The 12309-nt window shown below is 33.0% G+C and overlaps 1 protein-coding gene across 1 annotated transcript in view; it reads right to left on the minus strand.

Moving 5' to 3' along the window:
• Positions 1 to 660: 660 nt before the first annotated feature.
• The window catches only part of LOC111051246, a 58416-nt gene continuing 46767 nt past the window's right edge, over positions 661 to 12309 (minus strand). The window contains exons 21-24 of the mRNA XM_039437258.1: positions 8105 to 8119; positions 6933 to 7090; positions 5150 to 5369; positions 661 to 3997 (exon numbers count right to left, since the gene is read on the minus strand). Coding sequence (XP_039293192.1) covers positions 3278 to 3997; positions 5150 to 5369; positions 6933 to 7090; positions 8105 to 8119 — 1113 coding nt within the window. The 3' untranslated portion in view covers positions 661 to 3277. The remainder of the gene's footprint in view (positions 3998 to 5149; positions 5370 to 6932; positions 7091 to 8104; positions 8120 to 12309) is intronic.

Consider the following 12309-nt stretch of genomic DNA (forward strand, 5'->3'; position numbering starts at 1 on the left):
AGTTTGCCGTGTAACCAAACTGTCTTGTCCAATATTTTCCATCAAATATCTATCCCCACTCATTTTATAAAACAGGGATAGAACTTTCAACACATACATATATCTAAAAGGGAGAATCCCCAATGATTTAAACATAGGGAAAGTATGAGCCCGTCTACTAGCACCATAAATGACCCTAATGACAGATTTTTGTAGAACTATAAGATTTTTAAAATGTGACAAGAATGTGGAAGCATAGCAAGAAATGCCATACTCCAACCTACAATTAAAAAAAGCAAAATACATCATGCGAAGAATAGATACAGGGAAGAACTCTCTTAATCGATAAAATATCTTTACTAAATATAGAAGGTACCTTTTTATTTTTCTTATGTGAAAGTCCCAAGTTAAACTCTGGTCCAAAATCAATCCCAAATATTTGACGGATTCTGATTGTTTTATAACTTCACAGTCACAACCCACCGAATCACATCCAGATTGATGGTATCTAATAGGATCTGGGAAATAGAAAGTTGCTGTCAAAGAGAAGTTTATGTAGGAGGTTTTAGCTGCATTAATTGCTAATTTGTTGCAATCCAGGAACAGAATACAGACATCTTGAAAACTAGTGGGAAAATATACAAACCCCAGGCTTGAATGAACATAATACACATATAACGCTGTCGTTTTCATAATTTATTTACACAATCGAAGAAAATAAAATAGTACCAATGTTTGTTCATACAACTGACATCTATCGATACAATCAATGATTTATCAACGAAAACTATATATACACCGTATATCAATAAACTAAGGTTTTTATAAATAATCCCTAACATGTATAAATAACCATTCATATTCTAAAATGAAATGAAGGCTGGAGTACTAGAAATAAACGGTCCTACATAATCGTAAAAAATGATAAAATATAATAATGTGAGGATCAGGATACAGATGATGTTCTCACTTGGAACGATAATTATTAAGATTCATTCTTGTGATTATAACTCAAAACATTAAAATAAGTTGAAACCTTGAGTGAATCATTGTAATTGGACTAAAGCAACAACAAACGTAATATAATTTATTGAATTATAAATGCTGAAAGAATAATGGGGCAGAACTTTTAATTGAAAATAGCTAACGTGAATTTCAGATAGAGCATAGATTTACTGTACATTACAATATTGAATTTTAATATTACTAGGATACAGATTTGGAACATATACGCAAACATTCATTGAAACTGATATCAATTTTAGAGCGCTCATATTGACTGTATGAGTAAAGTCCAATCAATTTTGAGCGGAATGGGTTTTCAATAATGAAATCCCAAAATGATATTAATATCAACACTTCTTCAACAACAATTTCTCTTGTAAAATATCAACACATGAATAGATACAAAAATGTCAGTCACATGTCAGGCCGAATTCTCACACATTAATAATAATTATTATTAATTCTTCCAAATGCGAATAAAAAAAATCACACACTCTTCACTGACGGCGAATTATTACACTATTTACATTATTATGTTGGTTTTTAAGAACCAACTCTTTTCAAGGATACCTCATATAATAAAAAAAATCTAGTAGAAAATTACTCATTCAGACTGTTTTCTTAACTTTTTTCTATTCTTCAGTATTCCGAACAAAAGTCGACAAGTTATTGAAGAGAAATGCTCAATAAAAAGACTTAAAATTGTCACAACCAAAATTTATTGGAAAAACAAGAGAATAGTTCCGATGGCCGGTTTCGGATTTTCAATAAATAAATGGTTGTGTTAATTTAGTTATCTGTTTAATCATCCTGAATTGTCAATAAATGAACGATTTTCAAGTTCAATATCTACCACACTCGAAATCAGAGAGCTGTAACAATTCGGAGGAAATTTTGACTTTATAGCAATGGTCAGGTAAAGTGATTTGCCAACAATCGCCTAAATTCTATATTTTTGCAAAAATGTAAGAGATTGAAGCGAAAAAAAGAAATATTTCAGCCAATAAAAAATTAAATCCTAATATTTATATAATTTGAAGCCGCTATTAGAGTAGTCGAATTTGCGAGCTCTAAACGTGGGATATAATTCTTGTATATTCATGCTGAAAAATGACTCAAGGTAGATAACAAACAATTGGGAGAGCAAAATGTCAACTCATAAACATTAAGAGGTCCTCAATAGTTTTCTATCAACAGAAAATCTATTTGAAAAGAGAAGTAGTCTGAAATATGAATAATATTTCAGAATAAAGGAGGTCATCGTCTCAATTTGGAAATTTATCATATTTCATTGAATTAATCATCATACAAACAAAATCTGAATAGTTCCATTCATTTCAAAGAAATCTATATAAATGTCATCAAGATGAAATCCCATGAATGAATGACTACATAAAAGGTAGACATACAATTTACTAGATTTTGTTAATAAGGAATAGCTGAGTAACTGAAATCATGCATTTTTCTTTTATAATATCCTGAAACAGCACAGTTGTAACAGTTAACTTGTTACATAAACAACACATTTATTATCAAAAAATAAGTTGCATACCACCGGGAAACACGATTAAAGAATATGATTTTGTACAATTATAAAAACGTTTGATTAATATCAACAACAGCTAATTTAGTCCAGCTAATTTAGAGATATCGAATTTCATATAAAAATCACAAGAGAAATCAATAATTTTAAAAGCATATAAATATATACAACTCAACGATTTATTCACATCTCCTTACGTATTATGTAAAACAAAGCTTCTGATAATCGTTTAGTGACACAAATGACTGCCCCACATTCATTTCCAACTAGTAATGGTTAGCCCTCTAGTTTACTCTGGATTTGCTCCCATTACTCGACTAAACAATACTATTGTGTATTTAATGACTGAAGAGTCCTTGCTAGCTGTTGAATTACAATTATAGTTGTTAATGGTGACCAGGTCTATTTAGCAATGAAATACACTATAGCAGAAAAGAATCCTAGGTCCAGACGCTCAAACCTTATAGTTCAACAACCGAAGAGAGGTCCGACAGATCGGTGGACGATAAGTTTGAGCGTCTGGACCAGGATTTAAGTAATTACTCCTGAATCACAGGTTTCACTCAACGATTAACCGAATCGAATTAAAACAGTGTAAAACCAAATGTCACTAACATTGACAGGTCGTGGATTCCAAGCTTCGTTCGACTAAAATTGTTAGGATGTCCATGTCAACTAAACATACTTTGGTAATACTTTCACAAGAAGAAATAATTCACACAAGTTTGTTTTCTTGTATGACACACGAGTTTATTGATTGTTGTCACTGGATGAGCAGTGGTTTTGTTCTGGAATCGATGATCCCGTCCTAATGATGCTGAGCGCAGGGGTTTTCATGTCGTCACCACCACGTTGGCTTAACCTGGGTATCCTAAATGATTTCAGTCCAACCACATTAGGAACCATTTCTTGCATCAGTTCTTTTTCCATATCCTGGTCGTCACACATTTCACCCAAACACTCATCATCCTCTTCTTCTTCGCAGTCTTCTTCGTCCTCGAGTTCCTCCTCCTCCCCAATTTCCATGTCGTCGCACTCCATCTCCTCGTGGCCGACCACCTCCTCCTCCACACGCTGTTCTTCTTCTCCTTCTTCCATCTCCTCCTCCTCTTCCTCCTCCTCCTCATCCTCCTCCTCTTCATCATCGACCTCTTCGTCGCGATACCCGTTGAAGCGAGCTTCCTCGCACATGGCCTGGTATGCCTCGCCATACACCTGGTATTCCACCTCCTCGTCCTCCACCTCCTCCTCCTCTCCGAGCATCTCGTCCGAGGAGGGATAGTCGACGAGGCCATGAGGGAATGGCGCCAAATTCAAATCGGGCAAATTGAGCGTGCTGAAGTCGATGCCCTGTTCGCCCATCAGCTTATGCAACAGCTGTTGGATGTCGTACCGCTTTCGACTCACCAGATCCACCTCGAACCAATCCTGAAGCATTTTTATTGGGATGTGGTAGTCGGGAATTGGCGCCTGCAAAAAAAACAGAATATCATCAAATCGTTCACTTTTCACATAAAAAGGCGCATTGCACAGTTGATCATAAATATGTATGATCATAGATATCCGACCAAATTCTATCACAGATTTGATCCTTTGTAGGTTATTTGAATTTATAGAATTGAAATTGAGTGATTTATTTATTTTTATTTGCAAAATTATTGATGTGAAACCAAATAGCTTTGATGCCTGCTCTTGTATTACATTTTATTTATCTTTACATATTTTTTGTTATTGTTTTTCTACTATTGTAATCTTATTGTACTGGCCTAGTGTACATTATTTATTTGCTGGCTGAAATATTTAATCTTGCACATTTTAGAAAATAAACATACAGAGGAAATGTTGTATTTAATTTACTGAAAGTTTACAAGTTTACAAACCTCAATTTATTAGGGCTTTCATTATTATTGTGATGGATAACAAATACAAAGAATTTGATTTTCCAAAAAACTACTCAGCCTACCAAATTCAATGCACAGAATTGAATTTTTCAAAAAAACGAATACAAATTCTAAAGTAAATTGTGATTGCTCAGTTAACCAGTTTTGTATCTCAACATTTTCAAACTCAGCAATCAGTAGTATGAATGCCTGCAACAAATTACTATCTTCTAAGACACTATCCCACAAAACCAAAAGTTTAGACAATATAAAACAATAATATGTCTGGTACTATAACATGGATCCGAAACTAAGAAGACTAAGAAGAAAGAAAGAAAGCTATTAGTGTTTGGATTTGGTCCAGCGCAAGATATACGGGCCTACATACGAACAAGAAGAATGGAAGAAAAAGTATTATAAAGAAATCAGGGACCTCTACAATAGCCCAGACATCGTAAATGGAATAAAATGTACAAGAATCCAATGGGCTGGGCAACAGGATAAAACAGACATTGAGAGGCGTGACATTTTAGAAAGAGAATCTACAGATCGATCCATTTGGAGGCTTTTTGTTGGTGCGGCTGCGTATCAGATATTGATGGCCTTTGGAGTAAGTAATACAAACAGGTGTCGCTTCTCACAGCGGCCATACTACTATCATGCTTGGATGAACATACATCAGTTTCTATAATATACAGATGAAAGGAAATTATCAAGTGAATGACAATGAAGATGGTCTAACCTGGAAAAACGCTTCGACATACTGCAGAACATAGAGACCGCAATCAGTGTAGTTGGTCTGCTGAGGTACTTTGGGACTGGCGCCTTTCATGTAGTCTTTGGTGAACGGTCGCTCCACACCGTGCTTCACCTTGTATTCCACTTTGAGGTAATCGCGCAATGTGGCCACTACCTTTGCTCTGCTCGCCGTCGCTAGTGAGTCGAATATCAATATGCAAGGTCTGCAACGCAACAACAAACAATAATCAGTCAACTGGCCACATTCTAGTTACACGATTTTCTTATAAAAAAGAAATTAACTTATATCGACATAAGCTTTCAAGATACATACATTTTTCAAAAACGTCAATAACTAGAAACTATTAGTCAATAGTTATTTGTATATCTAGAGTGAAAAGTACGACTTTTTCTCCCTGTGGGAAAAAGTTTGAAGCCCGAGGCGAAGCCGAGGGCAGCAATTTTCCTGAGGGAGAAAAAGTATTTTTCGCTCGTGATGTACACAACATTTTTCCTCCATCTACATTTTTTTATAGAAACTGCAAATAAAATCATTCTAATAACTTACGTATTGGTGACAATGATTCCTAACAACATAACCTAAATCTAAAACCTAAAAACCGGTCGTCTGATTGGCACTGCCGATTGCGCTATCTATCGGCTAAAGTTGTAACAATTATATCAGCTGAGCAGCTACCAAAAATGGCTGACTCCAAATCACGCGGTTCAGATTTGAATTGCAGATCCAAAATATTTGTTGGCTGGTATTTTGAATAGAATAAAATATTTTAAAAATTGTATAAATTTTTATCGTCTACTAATATTAAGAATATAATAATTACCATACAAACATATATTTCATGAGTTAATCAAATTTCTGGTTGTGGTATTGAATTCAGTTGACTCAATGACAGACACCTCTATTATGCTTTCTCATCTGAGCTTAGACCTTCTAACCTATTACAATGTAAGTTTCAAATAGAGATGCTCCCCATGTTATTTAAATGGAGTCACTTTTACTCCCTAGGGAGTTTTTCTGTTTTTTACTACCGAGAGCGAAAAAGTGACACTTTAGTATTAGGTTTCAGGGAGTAAAGTAAGTACTTTAGACAGTAGGTGGAGGAAAAATCTAATTCTAAGGATATAGTTGGAAAGTGAAAGAAATGGCCAACAAGATTAATATAATTTGTTCCTTTGTTTTACGTTTTTGGAATTTCTATGAATGCTCAAAGTTGAAAAAGTACGAGTTTGAAGCCAAATTTCAAATAATTTGTTTGGAAAATATAGAAAAATCTATAGATTTCGAAAACTTATGTAGATATAAGAAAATTTTACTGGACATTTTCTGTTGCAAATTTCATTTATGTAGAGTCTATGCTCTTCGGCTGTTACACCTTTCGTAGGACATTCTGTATATAGGTGGGCAATTGAGAGGCATCATTTTGAGGCTTCCAAACAACCAGTAAATGATTTTAAATCGCTTAATTGTCAGTTTGTGGAACTGGCTTTAAAAAGTCACTTTTCAAATGAGGCTTGAATTGATGTAGATGCTGTTCAGGGATTGAACATTTGCTTATTTCTCCTTGACACTGTAGTTAGCAGAGGAGGGCATTCAACTTTCATAGCGCAGGTACTAATCACTAATTCATACGCAAAATGTATAATTATTTTGAAAAAAAAAATCAAATTCAACACAATATTCTCAAGAATTTATAATGGAGAAGTGGAACGTTTGTAACATTTTAAAAGTGAATATTGTGTCACATGATTACCACATGAGTACTCACTGTTTGATTGGCAATCTTGCTTCTTTTTTTCTAGATCGTTTCAGTTTTTCATTATTACAGACTGCTTGAGGAGGTTGTTGCACATCTTCCTCGACATTCTCCTCCGGTTCTTTGTTTTCATCAATTTCAGATTTAACTGGAGAACTCTCTGCGTCTTGCTGTAAATAAAAAATAAACACCAATAACTTTATTGCTTCTGTAAATCAAATTAGTTTTGCGCCACTAAATTTAAAAAAAAAAATTTCAAATAATTATACTCTTAAATAAGAAGACTAAGAAATATTCAAAAAACACCGATTTTATTGATAGTTGGAAAGACCGGTTTCGGTAGTTACACAATTGTCAATATCTGATAAACAATCTCTCAGTTTATCAGATATTGACAATGGTGTAGCAACCAAAACCGGTCTAACTATCAATAAAATCTGTGGTTTTTGACAATTTCTTAGTCTTCTTATTCAATATGAATAATTATTAGCACAATATCAACTTCTCAACTACACAAAAAGTAATTATACTCTAATCTGAAATCTGAATTTTTTAGTTCGATGCCATTTTTGTCCTGGCATACAATAATTAATGGAAGATTTAAAATACTCAATACAAGATTTACTCTAGGTTTCACAAAACCGTGATTAAATAACGGTTAAATGCCAATAAACCAATAAGATAAGAATATGACGTATTTGATTGGCTTCAGTTTGCCCAAACTCTATTCGATTCTAACCATGATTAAATGGAGGTAAAGTGCTGCGAGAAAAAATGAGAGAAGCGGATGAAATCTTCAATCAGCAGTTAACCACGGTTAGATTTAATAAAATGCTTGTTCAACCGGACCTTAAACCTTAAATCAGTGAAAAAATAGAGTGTATCAACTAGACTATTATTGAGCCTCGTTACAATATGTAAACAAAATTATTAATATAATAATGGCTGAATTACGTACAATTTTAATATTTTTACAGGGTATATTCAATATTGTTTACATGAGTGGTTAATTTTGGTGACTTTAATGTTCTGGATTATTTATTATAGAGGGAATATTTAGAATTTGAATAAAGAGAGTAAGTGGAACTAGATGGAATCATACCAGAATGATTCATTCCAACAAAGTTGAATACCATATGTAAAAATGATAATTTACAGTCCAATAAATAGTATTAAAGCTATACCTGTAAAGGTGAAGCCTGTGCCCACGAATGAGAAGCATGAAAAAAGAATGGAAGAGTATTATACAAAACTCAACTTTAACATTTTCATAATTTATTATAATTCCCAACATTTATCGAATTATGGAACATTTTACAATCAAGTTTTGGAAGCTTCCATGTTAGAGGAGATAGAGCAGCCTCTTCATGGAATACAAATGCAGCAGTGTTTTGACTAATTGATTATTTTTAAGTGACAGCTATTTTGAAAAATCCATTCCATTATTTATGCTTTCTTGGTGTACTGGTTGCAACATGCTATAGTGAGATCCACGTTATAATGGCAGTGTTTCATTAGCAATGGTATTGCTATCCTTGTCTTTCATTCAACAAAGCGGATAGCGCTATCTCTTTCTCGCTTTGCTCTGTTGCCAGATCGTCTTTTAACAATGTAGAATAAATTGATAATTAATTAACAAAATATTTCAAATTATGTAAATCCATTATGAAATTATCAAAAAAATATAATTTATTGCTTAATAAAGTATAATTGATTATTTTAAACGAGAATGAACAGTTAATATTACATCAATAAACCTGTATCTGCTACTGTCTATAGAAGGCATTGACAAGACAGAGGTTCAGCAACGTTTTTCTCCTATCTTTCTCCACTGCCATTATAACGTGGACCTCACTATAAGTCATTTTGTAATGAATATCTTTCCTTACAATTTGAAAGTGAAAAGTAAAAAAATAACCTTATTCTTTTTTCTAAACTTTTATTCATCAAAACTTGGGAGAAAGACAGTTTTGGGCTATACCTGTTGTCTTCTTCCAATTATATTATTGTATAATGATTTGGGATTGTGAATGAATGAAATCAGTAAATTTGATAATTAGAGTTTTCACATTGAATTGGACAATTGACTGTACTCCAGTAAAAGCATTTATTTCTAGACTATCTAATAAATAATTGTTAAAGATAAGCGATGTGTCATCAGCAAACAACAGAGCTCTGTGATCTTTTAACTCTTTTGGTAATTGGTTCACATACAACAGAAACAGTAAGGGACCCAGAATTGAGCCTTGAGGTACTCCAGCCTGGACCTCCAGTTTTTGAGATTTAATTTTTACTATTTCATTCCCATCCACCCTGGTAAGCTCAACACACTGGTTTCTACCTATGAGATATGATTCAAACCATTTTAGTTCTATACCATTCACACCTACAGTTTTTAGTATTTCCAATAATATTCTATGGTTCACACAATCAAAAGCTTTGGATAAATCAAGAAATATTGCGGCTGCCTTCTCACCTGAATCTATTATATCTATTAGTCTTTCAACAAGGGATACTATTGCAGTCTTAGTAGATTTCCCTTTCTGGAACCCATGCTGTTCATCACATATGAAATTAATTTCTTCCAGGTGCATCAATAACCTATTTAAAACTACTCTTTCAAAAATTTACTTATTACATTTAGAATACTAATGGGTCTATAATTTTCAACTCTTTCAGAATCACCGCTCTTGAAAATTGGCAAAATTTTTCCTTGTTTCAGATCATCAGGGAAAATACCCTGCTCTAGTGAAGTATTAAGGAGATGCAATAAAGGGTCCAGTAATTCATTTTCACATTCTTTTAAAATTTTGCTTGAGACCCCATCCAATCCTACTGTTTTTTTGTTATTCAAATTTTTATTATTCTTGACAACTCATCTCTTGATAATGGATGAAATTTAAATACCTTTTCAATTGGCTCAGCATTTAATGTAGTTGTATTATAAGTATTAGTGTTCAGTGACTTTTGGAGATTATATGCAACCTGTTGATAATATTTATTGAAAAAGTTACAAATGTCTATACTATCATCCATATAATTTCCATGTTCATCGATTATCCTAGGGACATTAGTAACTGTATCCTTTTGAGCTGCTCTCCTATTTCTATTAATTACCTCCCAAACAGCAGAGTTAAAATTGGTACTAGTACTTCTATATTTGTGAGGATATTATCAATAATTGTCTGTGAAGTTCGAGTTACTCTTGTATATTCGTGGACCTTATTTCTAAATTATTCATATTAATAATATCTCTAATATCCTCTGTCATTTTATCCTGCCTGGCAAAATCGGTATTGAAATCTCCTACTACTATAACATTTGTGAAACGAGCGGTTGTAATTTCCAAAAGTGTATGGAGCAGCTCACAAAATTTTTGCCAGTCTCCATTTGGTGACCTATAGATACCTAACACTACTACCTCAAATCGATCATCAATTTTTAACCTTAGTCCTGTCACCTCTAAATCCATCTCAACAGAAAATCTCTTAACAAAATCCAGTTCATAAGTTTGGGTATGTTTAGCATTGCTAGTGAATATACATACACCACCACTTCTATGAGCTATTCTACAAAATTCTGATCTCAGTGAATAGCCTGGATCCTAACTTGATTTATTTCCTTTATTTTAAGCCATGCTCTGTGAAAATAACAATGTCAGGATCCTCCTGTTTAGAAATACTTCTAATCTGTCAATTTTGTTGCGAAGATACTGAATATTTTGATGATAAATACTAAAAACCTTACCATCTTGTGCTACTCTATCTCTAGCATTTGTAGCTATTTCCCTTTCCCTGTTTTGAGCCAATTTACTAGAAAATCGTTATTTGTTTTTTTGACTGTTTTTAAACCAGAGGATTGCAAACGGCTTTCAATCAGCTCTGCCAATCTATTACAAAAGATTACTTTGCCAGATCGATTTAGATGCAACCCATGATTAGTGAAGTTATGTCTTTTCAGCCTTTCATTTAGAAAACAAATCCCCAGTTGTTTAGAATTCTTATTTTTTAGGCTGTTGATTGTATTATGGATTGATTTGTTTGTCGAATTGATTGCTTCATTTAATTCTGGCCTATCAAACCTATTAGGAATAGTACTTATTATTAAGTTTGTTTTTTTGCTGAGTGGCACAATTTCCTTGTTTTTTTCTGTTACTTGAGGAAGATGATTCAAGTTAGGTTCATTTATATTATTTGAGCCACCCAGTACAATTAGATAGTCATTTTCATCAAAGTCTTTAGTTTGTTCCCTAGCTGACTCTACAACTGCATTAATTGATGCACTTGGCTTGAAAAAACATTGGACATCAAATTTATTTTTTAATCTTTTATCAAGGAGATCACTGCAATCACGTCCATGACTGGACGTCAGTAGCAGAACTCTCCCTTTCCTATCTTTATTTCCCTCAGCTATATTTTTGGTTGCTGTCTTCAAAACCTCACTGTACGTTTTATTTCGACCATTTTCAGAGCATTTCCCATCATTTAGGTTAGATTCTATTTTTTTGCATTTGGACGGAGGTTCTATCATACATTTAGTATTATCAAATTTAGATTTTAGTTTCTTTATTTCCTCCGACATTAGACTACATTGATTTCTTAGATTTAGTATTTCTTTTTTATGGTCTTCATCTTGTAATTTTATAATCAGTTCCAAAGATTTAATTTCTTCTAACATCCCTAACCTTTCTTCCTCAGACGTTTTTAAAGTTACTTCTAATTGGTTTTTTAAATTAGTGTGGCTACTTTGTAGTTGAGCAACTGTTTCGGCTAAAGTAGTTTGAAGAACTGGGGTTTTTGGTTTTGGCGTTTTTGAATTTTGGTTTTGGGAACGCGTAAGTACTCCCGCTATGTTTACATTTCTATTATTAACCTTCGGTGTTCTACTTGAGCTCATCTTCCTATCTAAGAAATTATATTACTTGCAATAATAATAATAATTGATTTATAAATGATAGGATTTTAATTTGGTTATAATTTTAGTCAAGTAAACTATCTATGTTTATTTTTAAATCTCGAAAACCTAACCTCAAACTAACCTCTAAACGGTGTTTGGCTTTTTAAAATAGAATTAAGAATTAAATCTAAAACAAAATGATAAAACGTGATCAAGAAACAATTAATAATGAAATAAACACAAAATTTGTACTTATCCGTGACTATTTATAACACAAAATCTTCCAAAACCCAGGAGCGAAATTATGTAGTACTTTCATTCACAACCTCTCAAGGTCATCCTCAATATTATATTATACAATATTATTGTATAATGATTTGGGATTGTGAATGAATGAAATCAGTAAATTTGATAATTAGAATTTTCACATAGAATTTAACACTTTCTGACATCTCATAATAATTCCATATATTTTGATGATTTTATCTACATG

The sequence above is a fragment of the Nilaparvata lugens genome, chromosome 11 (genome assembly GCF_014356525.2).
Source record: "Nilaparvata lugens isolate BPH chromosome 11, ASM1435652v1, whole genome shotgun sequence".
In the NCBI taxonomy this organism is placed as follows: Eukaryota; Metazoa; Arthropoda; class Insecta; order Hemiptera; family Delphacidae; genus Nilaparvata; species Nilaparvata lugens.